This window comes from Sinocyclocheilus grahami, unplaced genomic scaffold, assembly GCF_001515645.1.
Source record: "Sinocyclocheilus grahami isolate Dianchi unplaced genomic scaffold, SAMN03320097.WGS_v1.1 scaffold16.1, whole genome shotgun sequence".
Lineage (NCBI taxonomy): Eukaryota > Metazoa > Chordata > Actinopteri > Cypriniformes > Cyprinidae > Sinocyclocheilus > Sinocyclocheilus grahami.
The window spans coordinates 682,131-696,554 of record NW_015505195.1 but is presented as its reverse complement, the minus strand read 5'-3'; the positions used below and the strand labels follow the sequence as shown (position 1 = coordinate 696,554).

General features: G+C 38.7%; 1 protein-coding gene across 1 annotated transcript in view; it reads right to left on the bottom strand.

The window, feature by feature from the left end:
• Positions 1-245: 245 nt before the first annotated feature.
• LOC107549691 (sterol O-acyltransferase 1-like) overlaps positions 246-14,424 on the bottom strand; it is an 18,531-nt gene continuing 4,352 nt past the window's right edge. Inside the window, exons 2-13 of the mRNA XM_016230869.1 lie at positions 12,241-12,371; positions 9,589-10,054; positions 9,144-9,489; positions 7,759-7,901; positions 6,734-6,793; positions 6,462-6,644; positions 5,997-6,148; positions 5,739-5,836; positions 5,529-5,627; positions 4,984-5,119; positions 1,748-1,893; positions 246-1,657 (exon numbers count right to left, since the gene is read on the bottom strand). Of these exons, the coding sequence (XP_016086355.1) occupies positions 1,607-1,657; positions 1,748-1,893; positions 4,984-5,119; positions 5,529-5,627; positions 5,739-5,836; positions 5,997-6,148; positions 6,462-6,644; positions 6,734-6,793; positions 7,759-7,901; positions 9,144-9,489; positions 9,589-10,054; positions 12,241-12,364 (2,004 nt within the window). The 5' untranslated portion in view covers positions 12,365-12,371 and the 3' untranslated portion in view covers positions 246-1,606. The remainder of the gene's footprint in view (positions 1,658-1,747; positions 1,894-4,983; positions 5,120-5,528; positions 5,628-5,738; positions 5,837-5,996; positions 6,149-6,461; positions 6,645-6,733; positions 6,794-7,758; positions 7,902-9,143; positions 9,490-9,588; positions 10,055-12,240; positions 12,372-14,424) is intronic.

Below are 14,424 nucleotides of genomic sequence, written 5' to 3'. Positions count from 1 at the left end.
TTGCTCCTAATTTAATTTTTAGCTCTACCGACAACAATGACAAAATATAATAGTCTTGATATTACAATAAGCTTTCATTTCTGCAACATGATTTTGATCTGTAAAGAAATAACATTTCAACTCACTTTTCTCACATGATTGTATACAGTCAAGTCACATAAAACATTAGCCTGATATTAACTGATATCTCATCAATATACAACATGGTACATAGTGTATAAAAAGCAAACCACTATAGTCAGTTAAACTGTTTAATTGTCCATTGCAAAGCATGGTGGAACAGGCTACACACTGAACATTTCACAAGATAAATTATGAAAATTTGTTTAAAATGTGACATCCGTTTAGATTTTAAAATATTTTTCACTTTTTTTGTGATGAAAAATACAGTCATTGACTATTCTGGAAATTACAACTGAGCATTTACATGGCAGGTGCCATAAAGAAATAAAATGCTGTGTGCAAATATACAGTAGTTCTAACATTCAACTCTCCATCACCACCTGCCGGTCGCCACAGCTATTGCAAGTATGTTTTTAAAATATTATACAGACAGTCTCATAAATTTTGTGGAACTGGAGAGAGTATTCACTCAACTCTTTTGTGCACTGATAAATGACATTCAAAAAGGCCTAGACTTTATGATGTTTTTTTTTTTACAATAAATACCCTGCATACTCTGGCAGTGTAACTAATAAAGGGATTGTGCTTGAAAACCATTAGTAATGATCACATGAGTGCAGTCAGCTGCAAAACCTCAAAACATTTGATACCCTATTTTGTAATAAATATGTCCTAAAGCATGGCTTTTAAATTAGTATCTAATTAGTTTAGCTCTATGGAAAGGGGAAAAAAAATTAAGTACAAATTTCCAGACCTCTTAGGTTCAGACTACAAGTCTAACTCTTCAAACAGTAACTATAGTAAATAAAACTGGCAGAATGGAGAATTTCCGCCCAAATCATCTTCATTTTAATTAAAAGTCTAGGAGTAAAAAGTAAAAAAAGAAAAGAAAAAAAAATTCACAGCAGTATGGCACATAATTTAAATCCATTAGGGTTTTAGAATTCTCAACCCCGCTTGTAAACATTCTATGATTTTGTGCAGTCCAGGCAAAAACTGGTTAAAATGTACCCCATATCCATGGCCTCTGCAGTACTGGAATAACACTACAATATCAAAACACAATATCTAAGGATATCTAAGAAGTGGCAGTAAACAAAACACATTTACTGTATAATCTGATCTCAAATTTAGGACATCACAGAGGCTTCTAAAAAATAGAATCTCCAGATCAGACATAATGCTAACTAGACCGTCACATAGACATTTAAAAGGAAATACCAAAATATTCAAAATGCACATTATAGACATTCTATTACAGATGTTTTCATAAATATTAAGATCTAAACAAATCAAATATCTAAGGCCTCTTTATAAAACGGTGTCTTCATGATTATAGAGTAAGATTGTCACTTTTCATTTTGTTTGGTCAGAGTGCAATACCTACAGAATGCTAAAAAAGTTCCAGAACAAGTAGAGTATAAATCCCATTCATCTTGTGGCTGGTGGTGTGGCTTTAGTGAGCATCTACAGCAGTGTTAGTCTATGGAGAACAAGTCCAGGATCGAGGCTTTAGCAAGTCTATGAAAGAAGGCTGAGGAAACAAAAAGAAACCACAAATATATGAATAAATTCACAAACTATATTCACAGATGAACCCACCAGGCATAAAAACTTAGTTTACCTCTTGAATGGGGCAGAAGCGCTGTGCGTACCACTCCTGAGAGTACAGGCAGATGAGAACCCCCTGACCCAAGAACAGCGCAGTCCACATGATCACGTTCCAGATCGGCCCTTTTCTCCGGTCATTAAGAATGAAGTTAAACACCACTAAGAGAAATATGAGAGGATAAGAGATTTTCATATTCAGGCTCTGTCATGTCAATCAGTCCAGGCTCTCTGTGAGCAGGCCACACTAGCGGACTGTCCACATTAATCCCATGATGGCCCAGAGCAACTGGACCATCCTTTGTATCCTTTGGGCCCATGCAGGTTTTGTGTAGACAGCCCTGTAATGCAACTAGGAGAATACAAATAACATTGACTGGCCATTTTTTTAGCCACTCAATTGAAGTGGAATGGCTCAAACCAAAAGAGGCCTTTTCAGAATCTGTTGTTTCATATATGCAAGGATCCTCAAATCTGGCTCACGAGATCCACTTTCCAGCAGAGTTTAGTTCTAACCTTAATCAAACACACCTGAGCATGCTAATCAGTGTCTTCAGGATCATTAGAAAATCACAGTTGGGTGAGTTTGATCAAAGTTGGAGCTAACCTTTGCAGGAAAGTGGATCTCACAAGCCATATTTGAGGTGTAACCGACACGAGCCTATTAATAAGAATTTTGTGGGCAGTTTTCTTCCTTACCACTAGGGGTGCTAGTGTGTTTTAGGTTTCCTTAAAGGGGTCATATGATGCGATTTCAAGTTTTCTCTTTGGAGTGTTACAAGCTGATTGTGCATAGATAAGATCCCTGAAGTTGCAAAGACTAAAGTCTCAAAACCAAAGAGATATTCTTTATCAAAGTTAAGACTCTGCCACGCCCCCCTAAAACGGCTCGTTCTAACACGCCCCCACATATCTACCTCACTATGTAGAAATATTTGCGTAATGCTGTCCAAATGTGCACGCAAAGAAAGAAGGCTTGGTTTCAGTAACCGCAGTTAGTGTTGATGCAGTCAGGGAGACGCTGTGTGTGTCTAGGCGAAAGCAAAAGCACTTTATTTGGCTTTCCAGAAGTAGATGCATTTAGGAATCTTTAAGATTACTTACAACAGAACAGCAATGCATTTTATGGATGACCATTTCGTGAACCTAGAAGAGGAGGTAATTCTGACTTTGCTATGACAATCTGGTGCTTCTGAATCAGCTACTGTTTTGTTATTAGTTTAAGTATTTGCTATTGACTTAAAATGCGGAGTTTTGCGCATCGTGTGTGTGTGCTCACGCGCTTGTGTGTGTGAGAGAGAGAGCGAGAGAGAGACAGGGTAACATCACAGTGGAGTCAGCCGTCTTAACCGTGGCTTGTGAACTGCAAACACATACCAGCTTCATCACTGTGTCGGTCACGCAACTTGAACTGATGGTAAAACTAATGACATTTACGGTCTTTACATTTATTTTGAAAGATGAAGCTCGCGATTATGGTAAGGGGCATTATATTTCCGACGAGTGCTTGTGGTGTTCGGCCAATCACAATGCACTGGGTCAGCTGGCCAATCAGAGCAGACTGCGTTTGTCGGAAGGAGGGACTTTGTAGAAAAACGACGTGTTTGAGAGAGGCAGGGCATAGAGGACCTACAATAATGTACAGTATTTTAAAAATAATGTGTTTTTTGAACATTAAAGCATGTCAACATATTCCGTTACACCAAATACACAAAATAATGATCTTTAAAAAAAAAGCATCATATGACCCCTTTAAGTAAAGCCATGTGGGTAGAGGGAGTTAGTACGGAACAGATGGTGGCGGTAATGCACCAATTACGATGGATGCCAACCGCCATTAAACATTACAAAGAAGAGGGAGTTAGCAATAGCTAGCAGAAGTAGCCAGCATGGCTCACCTGCTAAATACATTGTGCTGTGTCCTGGTTGGCAAATGTGTCATTTCAAGCCCAGTCTAAAGTAAGGAGTTGTTGTTTTTTTTAAAGTGTACATTGCTGATGTTTTTTGCAGAGATGTTACATGTAAGTATGTCCTATGTTTGGATTGATGCTAAGAGTTTAAGATAGTGTATTTGTATGCATTTTAGAAGGACTCTTTATTGGTGAGGTTACCACATCATGGTCCAGTATGAATATGGATATAAAGTTCTTTTCGACGTGGGACCATAGTCTGGACTTTTTTTGATTGTTCCTGGTTAGGAAGAGTCTGGTGTTTGAGCATGTTTTCATTACGAGAGGTTGGATTATTCATTTTGCTATCAGTAAACTTCAGCTATGGACAGTGTTTGGACATTGATGAAATACAGATAAGACTTTCGCACACATCAACTTTCATATGACGAAATCCTACAGTCTCACGTTGCTTTGTTTGCCTTACTTTTTTGTACTTGTGTATTTACATTTTTGGCTATATGTAGCTGTATTAACCTAAACTGAATGTTTTCTATTTAATACATTTATTTGAAATCACTTTGACTACGGACAATACAGACATTAGTTATGTGGTGACTGCATCCATTTTCAGATGTATAACAACTGTTTTTCCCAAAGACTTAAAGGAAAACTCCACTATTTTTGAAAATAGGCTCATTTTCCAACTCCCCTAGAGTAAAATAGTTGAGTTTTACCGTTTTCGAATCCATTCAGCCGATCTCTTAGACCGTTAACATCTCGCTCAAATGACCAAAGAGTTTCTATATTTTTCCTATTTAAAACTTGACTCTTCTGTAGTTACATCGTGTACTAAGACTGACGGAAAATGAAAAGTTGCGATTTTGTAGGCCGATATGGATATGTAACTACAGAAGAGTCATTTTGGAGCGAGATGCTAACGGTCTAAGAGATCGCCTGAATGGATTCGAAAACGGTAAAACTCAACTGTTTAACTCTAGGGGAGTTGGAAAATGAGCCTATTTTCATAAATAGTGGAGTGTTCCTTTAAGTTATAGTAGCTGGAAAGTATTTAAAGCGAAACAGATGTATTGTTGTAGATTAATAGTGCAGGGCCTGTGTGGGCATAGTGAGGGCTTCCTGGTGGCTAAGTGAGGGCTGCCCGTGCAGGACCAGCGCTAAGGGGCCAACGTTTTGCCAATGAGCAAATTCTCAGGGGCCCTGCGCTGGCAGACCATTGGGGGCCCTGTAAAGGCTTGTTTGCAGGGTAAACACCAGCTTGGTCAGCTGTAAAACCAGCTAAGACTATCGGTTTTTTCAGCAGGGATATTTGACATGCTCTTGTAGTAAATTAGGTTCTTACTTCCAAAGCACATGAAGATGCAGAACAAGACAGGGTAGAAGAAGCCAAAGCAGATGGCCAGAACATACTCGTGCACCACAGCAGACACCGTAAAAACAACCAACATGGCCGCTGCACGGAATCGCTTCTGTGTCATCTGTAGACATGGATGATCACACATGGTTTAGCTTGAGTCCATTCAAATAAACCAAAAACAGATTGTTTAATAAAATACAGTACAATCGTCAAGGTCCAATCTGAAACACTGTTTACACCAATGAATTTCCATGTCTTTTTCAGTCATTTGTAATTCTTGGATGATTTCTTTAAAGAGTGCACTCAAAGTGCAGATTCTGTATATAGCGGATTAAATATAAATAAAATATACAAAAATAAATCGAAACTTCATGTATAAAAATGATAATAAAAATTAATTATAATAATTATATAAAAAACGAATTATAATCATTCAATAAAGAATAATGTATTTTAGAATAACTAGTCTTATAAAGAATAACTAGAATCTTTTATATTGTATTCTGTAACATTTTCAACTTATGACTTACCCACAGGAAGTCCCTGTAGACATAGTAATAAAGCCAATCATGTACTACAACATTCCATGTGCGGTAATAGTTAGCAAATGAAGTGGAGTTCCACCAGTCCTAGAGAAAAAGCATTTTCATTTTTCAATGAATAATCATATAATGGCAACATCTGCTTTTAAACAAAAGATATCTGATCATGTGGAACATATAACCCTTATAAAACCTTACCTTATAAAACATTCTGTCTCCAAATCGTAGCATTTCAGCAAATGCATTAAGCCAGCAATGCAGAAAGGCAAAGAACGCCAAGAATAGCACCAGCACTCCTACAGATATAGAACACCACCTTTACACAAATTGCATTCATTTTTATACTTTTTTTTTTACTACATCTGTGACCATTCTCAGTGTGTACTCTTCTTATTTAGACATCTTATCAGTATAAAGTAATCTAAAGATGTGCCACATTTAAATATGACATTCTACCTGGCAGTATAGAGTTGAAGACACACAACACCATGGCCCTCAGATCAAAGAGCTGCATACTGATACTGCGGAACTGAGGGATGCACAGCCGCACGAATATGTAATATGCATAAAACAAACACCCAAGCACCTGAAACGACACAGAAAAAAAACTGTGTCACAGTTACTCAACACTTACACAAGATTTCAACATCACATTTACCAAGCCTTAAAATATATACAGTGGGTACGGAAAGTATTCAGACCCCCTTAAATTTTTCACTCTGTGTTATATTGCAGCCATTTGCTAAATTCATTTAAGTTAATTTTTTTTCCTCAATGTACACATCACCCCATATTGACAGAAAAACACAGAATTGTTGACATTTTTGCAGATTTATATATCTCTTTATATTCTGGCAAAAACAAAACCATTATGAATACATGACACCACACTGCTGGCAAGGTCAGAGCTTTCACATTTACAAGAAGGTTGCTTTTTTTTTAAAAACTAAAGCAAAACGGATTCCAAAAGTGTTGATGAATTGTGAATGCTCTAACCTGCCCTCATCTATGAAGTCCACGACGAGTGTACTGAAGATGAAGAGAATGAGGAGGGCGATGAACATGTGATAGATGGTGCGAATGTGGTTCACCTCGAAGAGATCACTGCAGAAAAATAGTTTAATAAGCACTATTATTATAAACAAATCTCACACATATCAGGACAGGTTTCAGCAAGATTACCCATGACTTACTCTAATAGGGATCGACGGATCACAAACTGCTTGCTTTGGCCTTGGGGAGGTCGCGTATGCCTACAGGAGCAGAGAGGAAGATAAAAAGGGTTAGACAACAGGGGAAAAAGAAAAAGGCAAAAAAGAATATGAGATAAAAGCATTACGCTGATAGACTGGCATGCTAGTCATGTGCCAAGATCACGCAATGGGAAAGAAATCACAAATGCATTGAATTCAAGCAAATTTGAATGACAGAAAAGAGAAGAGAATTAAGTGTACTAGCCAGCTATGGCACTCATTGCAATCTGGTTTTTGCATGCTTTCAGGGTCGCCGTGATTTTGCCAAGACAGACATGTTCCTGGATCAACATCTTTTGTTGATCCTGGATCAACATAACTGTCCAAAAATATAGACTTAACCCAATCCCTACCCCTAAACCTAACCCTACCCATAATTTATTCCTAAAAACAGTGTGAAATGATAGCTGATTAACAAGGGTGTAGAAGCACCTAACCCTGATTGTAAGCCTAAAACAGATATTTCCTGAAAAGTTATCCCTCAATTCTGATTGGTTGATAGGAATGTTGTTCCAGGATCAACAAGGATGTTGATCCAGGAACATGTTGTACTTGGCGAAATCACAGTCACTGAAGTGTACTAGCCAGCTATGGCACTCATTGCAATCTGGTTTTTGCATGCTTTCAGGGTCGCCGTGATTTTGCCAAGACAGACATGTTCCTGGATCAACATCTTTTGTTGATCCTGGATCAACATAACTGTCCAAAAATATAGACTTAACCCAATCCCTACCCCTAAACCTAACCCTACCCATAATTTATTCCTAAAAACAGTGTGAAATGATAGCTGATTAACAAGGGTGTAGAAGCACCTAACCCTGATTGTAAGCCTAAAACAGATATTTCCTGAAAAGTTATCCCTCAATTCTGATTGGTTGATAGGAATGTTGTTCCAGGATCAACAAGGATGTTGATCCAGGAACATGTTGTACTTGGTGAAATCACAGTCACTGCGCTTTCAGTACCTGAGTTTGCTTTTCTCCTTATCTGAGAGAGGAAAGACTGTGCTGACATGGGAGGAAACCAGACTAGCAGATTCCTCTATCAGACTGTCCATGAATTCATTGACTTGGGTGTCGAACTGCCTCATCAGGTCTGTCTTTAAATGCTGAAAAAAAACAGCAAAACAGTAAAGACACAGTGTAGCAGTCTCTAAGGTTTCCAGAAGGTATTATGAAGCTCAACACATCATATCCACAAGATAACAGCAATTCAGCCAGAGAATCAGGTCTCATGTGATAACTCAAGCGGTCATAGTCATGCTGTTTTGACTGCAGCTGCTCTTAAAGGAGACAAATGAAGATCATGTCAAAGAAACTTTTTGGGATATAAAATTTCTTCGCAGACTGAACTGAACTGAAACGGAACTGATGACGCAATACATTGAAGGTCTGTAATTCAAATAAATTCTAAAGTTCAATCATATGACTACAACAAAATGTATTTTTTAGGAAAGTGTATAGAAGATGTGTTACAAACAAGGACATCATATTTTCCCAAACCTCACTGCCCCTGGCTGACAACCACATCCTTCCCTATTCTTTCTACACTTCCTGTAACGTTTACAAGCACCTACATCAAGCAGTGCAAGACAATCTAAAGCACGAAACATTTGATCCCTAAAAACAAAGTGAAAAAATATATTTTTTTTTTAGTCTGAATCTATTACATTTAGTAATACATTATACAATTCACATGATGACTCGAATACACAATAAGTTTTAAATTTGGCAATTAAAATACATTTTGATATTTTAAATCTATTGTCATGTGGCCAACAAATCATAAAAAAGTAAATATTCCCACAAAGAATCTGTAGACAATGTCAATATTTTACATTAGTATAAAATGTTTTTAATTTAAATGCTAATATTATATTATTGTTATTATTATTATATACAGTGGTGTGAAAAAGTGTTGGCCCCCTTCCTGATTTCTTATTTTTTTGCATGTTTGTCACACTTTAATGTTTCAGATCATCAAACTAATTTAAATATTACACAAACCGTTATTGAAAAAAATTATATCGCGATACATATTGATATTGAATTATTGTCCAGCCCTAGGTGCAGCCGGAGGAGGGAAATCCTCTGGTGATGACGATTGACGACGGACGAGCTGGAGGGACGAGGGAGCCAGTGGGATGAGGGGCGATGAGGGAGCTAGGAGCCAAATTTTGAAACGTGCAGTGCTCATGTTTATTCAACGAAGTCAAACGCCACAAATAAATCAATGTATGGGAAACATTGGTAATGTATATCGAAATATCGGAAATGTTTTTAAAAATCATATCACCGTTATTGAAAAAAATTATATCGCGATACATATTGATATTGAATTATTGTCCAGCCCTAAGTGCAGCCGGAGGAGGGAAATCCTCTGGAGATGACGATTGACAACGGACGAGCTGGAGGGACGAGGGAGCCAGTGGGATGACGGGCCATGGTGGCGATGAGGGAGCTAGGAGCCAAGGCAGAGCCGACGGGTCGAAGGGCCGAGGTGGAATCCAGGCCTTGGAGACCAGAGGCGGAGACAGGGGATCCTCACGCCAAGGTGGAGCTGGAGACTGAAAGACCCACAGCGAGAAGAGGCTCCAGGATGGCGCTGACTGAGGGTGAGCTGAGAGGTTTACAGGAACCAGCGAAGACAGGGCAAAAGAACTGGCAGATATATGGAGAGGAGGTGGGAGAGGGAGGCTGGGAGGGAACACAGGAGGCTCAGGAGATTCAGAAGATACTGAATATTCAGAAGACTAAGGAGAGGCAGGGCTGAACGGAACCAGCGGGAAGACAGACGATTCAGGACAATCCAGGAAATAATCCACAACATTTCCAGAGGCCAGTGGTGGCTCACCCTCAGTGGTGGGAGCGTGGGCGGGGCTTCGATCCATCCCTTCATATTCTACTAATATCCCCTCTGGCACGTGCGGTGTTGCTGGCTCACACACCTGGTCAGCCGCATCGACAGCCTCTGGCTCCGGGGCGATGGCAGGCGCAGTCGCTTCTCCTCGCGCTGCCTCGGGCTCTCCATCTGCGGTGGGCTCAGGCAGACCCTCCGTGCAGCTGGGTGGTAATGGCTGGCTGGGCTCTGGTTCGTGCTGTGTTTTGGATAGGGGGCGGATGCTCTCCAGACACTGAATGATCCAGCTCAGTGCCATGGAGTCCGGGAGGTCAATGGGGCGATGGTAATTTGCCCCGATCCAGAACAGTGACTTCAGGGTCTCATCGTCAAAAGGGCAGGTGACAGCGAGAAGGTAGAAGTCTTTATTCGGGCAATCGCAGCAAATCGCGCACTATAATCCATTTTTATTGGTCCGGTTATCTGTCACAGTGTTTGCTGGCAGACAGATGAAGGCAAATGAATAAAGTTCCACACAACAAAGTTTAATAATAAATCCAAAAGGAGCGGGCAGACAGGTGTTAGCAAACACATACACATAACTGTGACCAGACAAAGAGTGACTGTGTGGGTATATATAACTAAACTGAATATAATGGTGACAGCAGGTTTTACCCAAATGAAGATACAATATTTACAATTCAATATAAATACAAATATGAATCCCCATTTAATCTTCGTAGAATTAAAGACTGAAAAAGAGTCATTTTCACTTAGGAAAGAGAGACTTTACATTAGTATTGATGGATACATATGTCAAAGGCAAAGCCCATAGCCAATGAATGGACTAGACTTAAATATATTACAATTCATTAATAGTTTTAAAATGCAGTAAAAAGAAAGACAGAGAGGAACGCAATGTCTTAATTTCAATCTATGGGAGATTATTAAGAGGTAATGAATTAATAGTAAGTGTACAACCTGATGACTTTTGACAAAATGCACTATAGTATATCCCACTGAAAAAACCCTAAAATGTGATATTTTATAAATTAAATTTTCAAAATATAATTTTAAAAACCACTAACACTAACTCAAACGCTACACTGTGAAGCATCTTATGAAATTAACCTGAATCTATTTGGCAGTGAGGTTGCACAATGAAACACTACTCTAGCATTTTCAGTGTCATCATGTCTGAGTTAATGGGAATGACTGCATCATTGATAACAGTACTGGGCAGGATATGGCAATTTCTCAATCAGGTCACACGGCAAATCACATGGCAGTCTGTTCATAAGCCTAGAATTTAGCTTGATGCTTTCACTACCATGACATGAATGTGTCATGGCCATTGTTTCCTCATTCTTCTTTAAAGGGGTCATATGACATTACACCAAATACACAAAATAATGTTCTTTTTAGCAATGCGTTTATGCGGTTTAAGGTTCAAAAAACACATTATTTTCCATATAATGCACATTATTGTTTCTCCTCTATGCCCCGCCTTTCTGAAACGCGTCGATTTTTATAAAGCTCATCGTTCTAAAAAAGCAAGGTGTGCTCTGATTGGCCAGCTATCTAGTGCGTTGTGATTGGCCGAATACCTCAAGCGTGTGACAGAAATGTTACGCCCCTTATCATACTGTGATGCCGTCTCCCAGCAGGACGAGACAAAACCAATAAATCCCATTACAAATGAGGCATTTGTTGCATCCAGTGGGGACATAATTACTGATTATAATGACTTATACTGCGTATCGCACTGCATAAACATAAAACCATGTCTGCATTTGTGATCGGAGAAACAACAAGCCTACTCTACACTGCTCAAAACTCGCGTTTGAATCATCAGTGGCAAATTATTTAAATATAAAAAAACGTACTCTTCTTTTTTTGCGTGAACATTTGGGCGGCGTTATGCAAATCTTCCCACATAGTGACATAGACATGTGGGGGCGTGTTAGAATGAGCCGTTTTAGGTAGGTGTGGTTGACTCTTAACTTTTATAAAGAATATCTCTTTGGATTTGAGACTTTAGTCTTTGCAACCTTACAGATCTCCTTTATGCACCAAGAGCTTGTAACACTCCAAAGAGAAAGGAAAAATTTAAATCGCATCATATGACCCCTTTAATGCATATATGATTACACAGCTCAATTAAGACCTCAATACAAAAAAGGTTATTATTTCAGTTATTATCGCAAATTAAAAACCTTTTACCTGAAGGAAAATTAACATTTAATTAATAATATTTTCTACCACATAAAATCAATTATATTTTTTTCCTCACTGAAAACTCCTAAACAGACCAGGCAAAGAAAAAAATTATCTTGTTGAGCCTGCAAATGAAAAATATCAAAGGTATGTACTCTTTTGTATGACAGTGTCATATAAATGATGAGTTGTACAAGTTGTAACGTAATGTAAATAGTAAGGACACTGAGTGAAACATGTTGCAACTGATTCCAATGGGTGAGAGTTGAATGACCTACATTAGACCTAAGAAAAGAGGAACTCTGTCTATTCATTTGAATCTTAATGTGACTGTTTTGCCTCCACCTAATTTGAATACTCTGCACTTTTCTTGTTTAGGGATTCAGTCTCACCTTTACTGGGGCAGGGCACCTCTCCTGTGGCTCTTTCAACTCCTGTGCCATCCTGGTCTGAGGACGGAACCACCTTATGAGACCCCCTGCGACTGCGTGGGCCGCCAGCACCCTCATTCACCATCCTGCTGCTGAAAACCCAACACCAAGAGCAAATTTCATTCTTATGCATTGGAGTGTAATTGAATTCATAGCAATTTAAAGTACACAATTCTAAGAATGTTAATCTTGATTGCATCAGTAAGATTATTATTATTATTATTACTAGTAAGATTTTAATTGAACTTTAAAAGTAGTCATTCTGACTAGTCATTGAATATAACACATGAAGATTTTTGTTAGCAACTAAGAAATAAGTAAGGTTATCTAAGGAATAGTCTCCCTTGTGATCCTAACTGGTATCAAAATAACCTGAATACAGTATTAGTCAGGCTAGATGAGTAGTTGATATCTGAAACCACAGTAGGGCTGGGTAAAAAAATATCGATATCTCAATATTAATTGATTCTCATTTTTACAGAACGATATAGATTCTTAAATCCCAAGAATCGATTAGTCTAGCCTGTTTTCAGTTAATGGACCGAACGTTGAAGGGCACTTCCCATCCAATATATCGCAATAAGCATTGTGCGTTGGTACTTTTAATATGAAACAAAGTCTCAGATTTCAAATTCTGTCCATTGTATTGCAGTATTCAAACAATAAATGCCGTTTTGGCGTTGTTTAATGTGGAGTGACAGATCGCTGTAGCACCTCAGTTCAACAGACGCAGCAGCACGAGGCACATGTGAACTAATCATCTCCTCCACATTAAAGGTGGGGTAAGCAATTTCTGGTAACCAATCTTGACATTTGAAATCACCAAAACAAACACGCCCCTACCCCAAAAGGGTCTCGCCCCTATTTTGATAGCTCTGCCCCACACATACGTACGCAACCCAGGCAACGATTAGTTCTGTGAAACAAAGCAAAACCAATATTACACCGTGTCTACACCGGACACGAGTGGCGCGGCGCAACAAAATACTATAGAACTCCGTCACGCCGGATCTGTTTCCTACGTTGTTGTGATTTGATCTGAACGGAAACAGCATTCAGCCGCGCAAAGACATTAATATAACGGCTTGTAACGTCACATTTACCTCAGAAAAACATATTTGGTGCCCATAAACTCATTAGTCAGCTAGAAAAATAAACTGTAGAGTAGGGCTGGACAATAATTCAATATCAATATGTATCACGATATAATTTTTTTCAATAACGGTGATATACCTTCCGATATACATTACCAGTTTCCCATACATTTATTTATTTGTGCCGTTTGACTTTGAATAAACATGAGCACTGCACGTTTCAAAATCATAACACGGCGGGTGTTTTATATGAATGTATCTCTGAAGGGAACCGACTGTCTTCAGAAAAGTTTCGATGGCATTTTCATTTGATCTGATAAAGTAGCATTCATGAGCGGAGCTGCTTTGATTACAGCCATTACTGGGGAAACCGCTAGTTTTATCACTCTAAAAGCGCCTCCTGCAGGCAGAGAATGACTTTGCATTTTAAATAAGCCCATCTCCAGCAAGGTTATTTTCGTAAACGAAAACTAAAACTAAGACGAAAACGATTGGTCAAAAAACATTTTCGTAAACTGAAAAAATAAATAAATAAATAAAACTAAAATGATGTGTGTCGGTTTAGGGAAATAACCATAAATGGCGCATTATGCACATGAGGTTATCTGACGGAGACGCAAAGCAGTTTAAAGCAGAGTCCTGCACGGGTCCTGTTAGGTAAACCTGGCCTGCATCCGCAGTACACAACAGAACACCCGACCCATTCGTTATCCGACAGCAGCCAGCACCAATTTAATTCTGTACCCGACCCGTTTGACATCAAGACCGCGACCTGAACCGCACCTGCATTAAATAGGCTACCGCATCAGTAAGGCAAAATTATTTATTTTCTCATGTGAGACAAGCAATCAAACCAAAATAGGCATTTTAAGTTGGTGCTTTGAAGAGAAATAAATAAGCAGCGCAACAGAAGAATGATAAGAACGCGCATCCTTCCTGTATACAATACAAATTTTGCCTACATCTTGTGAACAATCTGCCAGGCTGTTTTGAACAAATGTGCATAAACTACATACTTAAATCTTCATAAATGAAAAGAACATATTTAGAT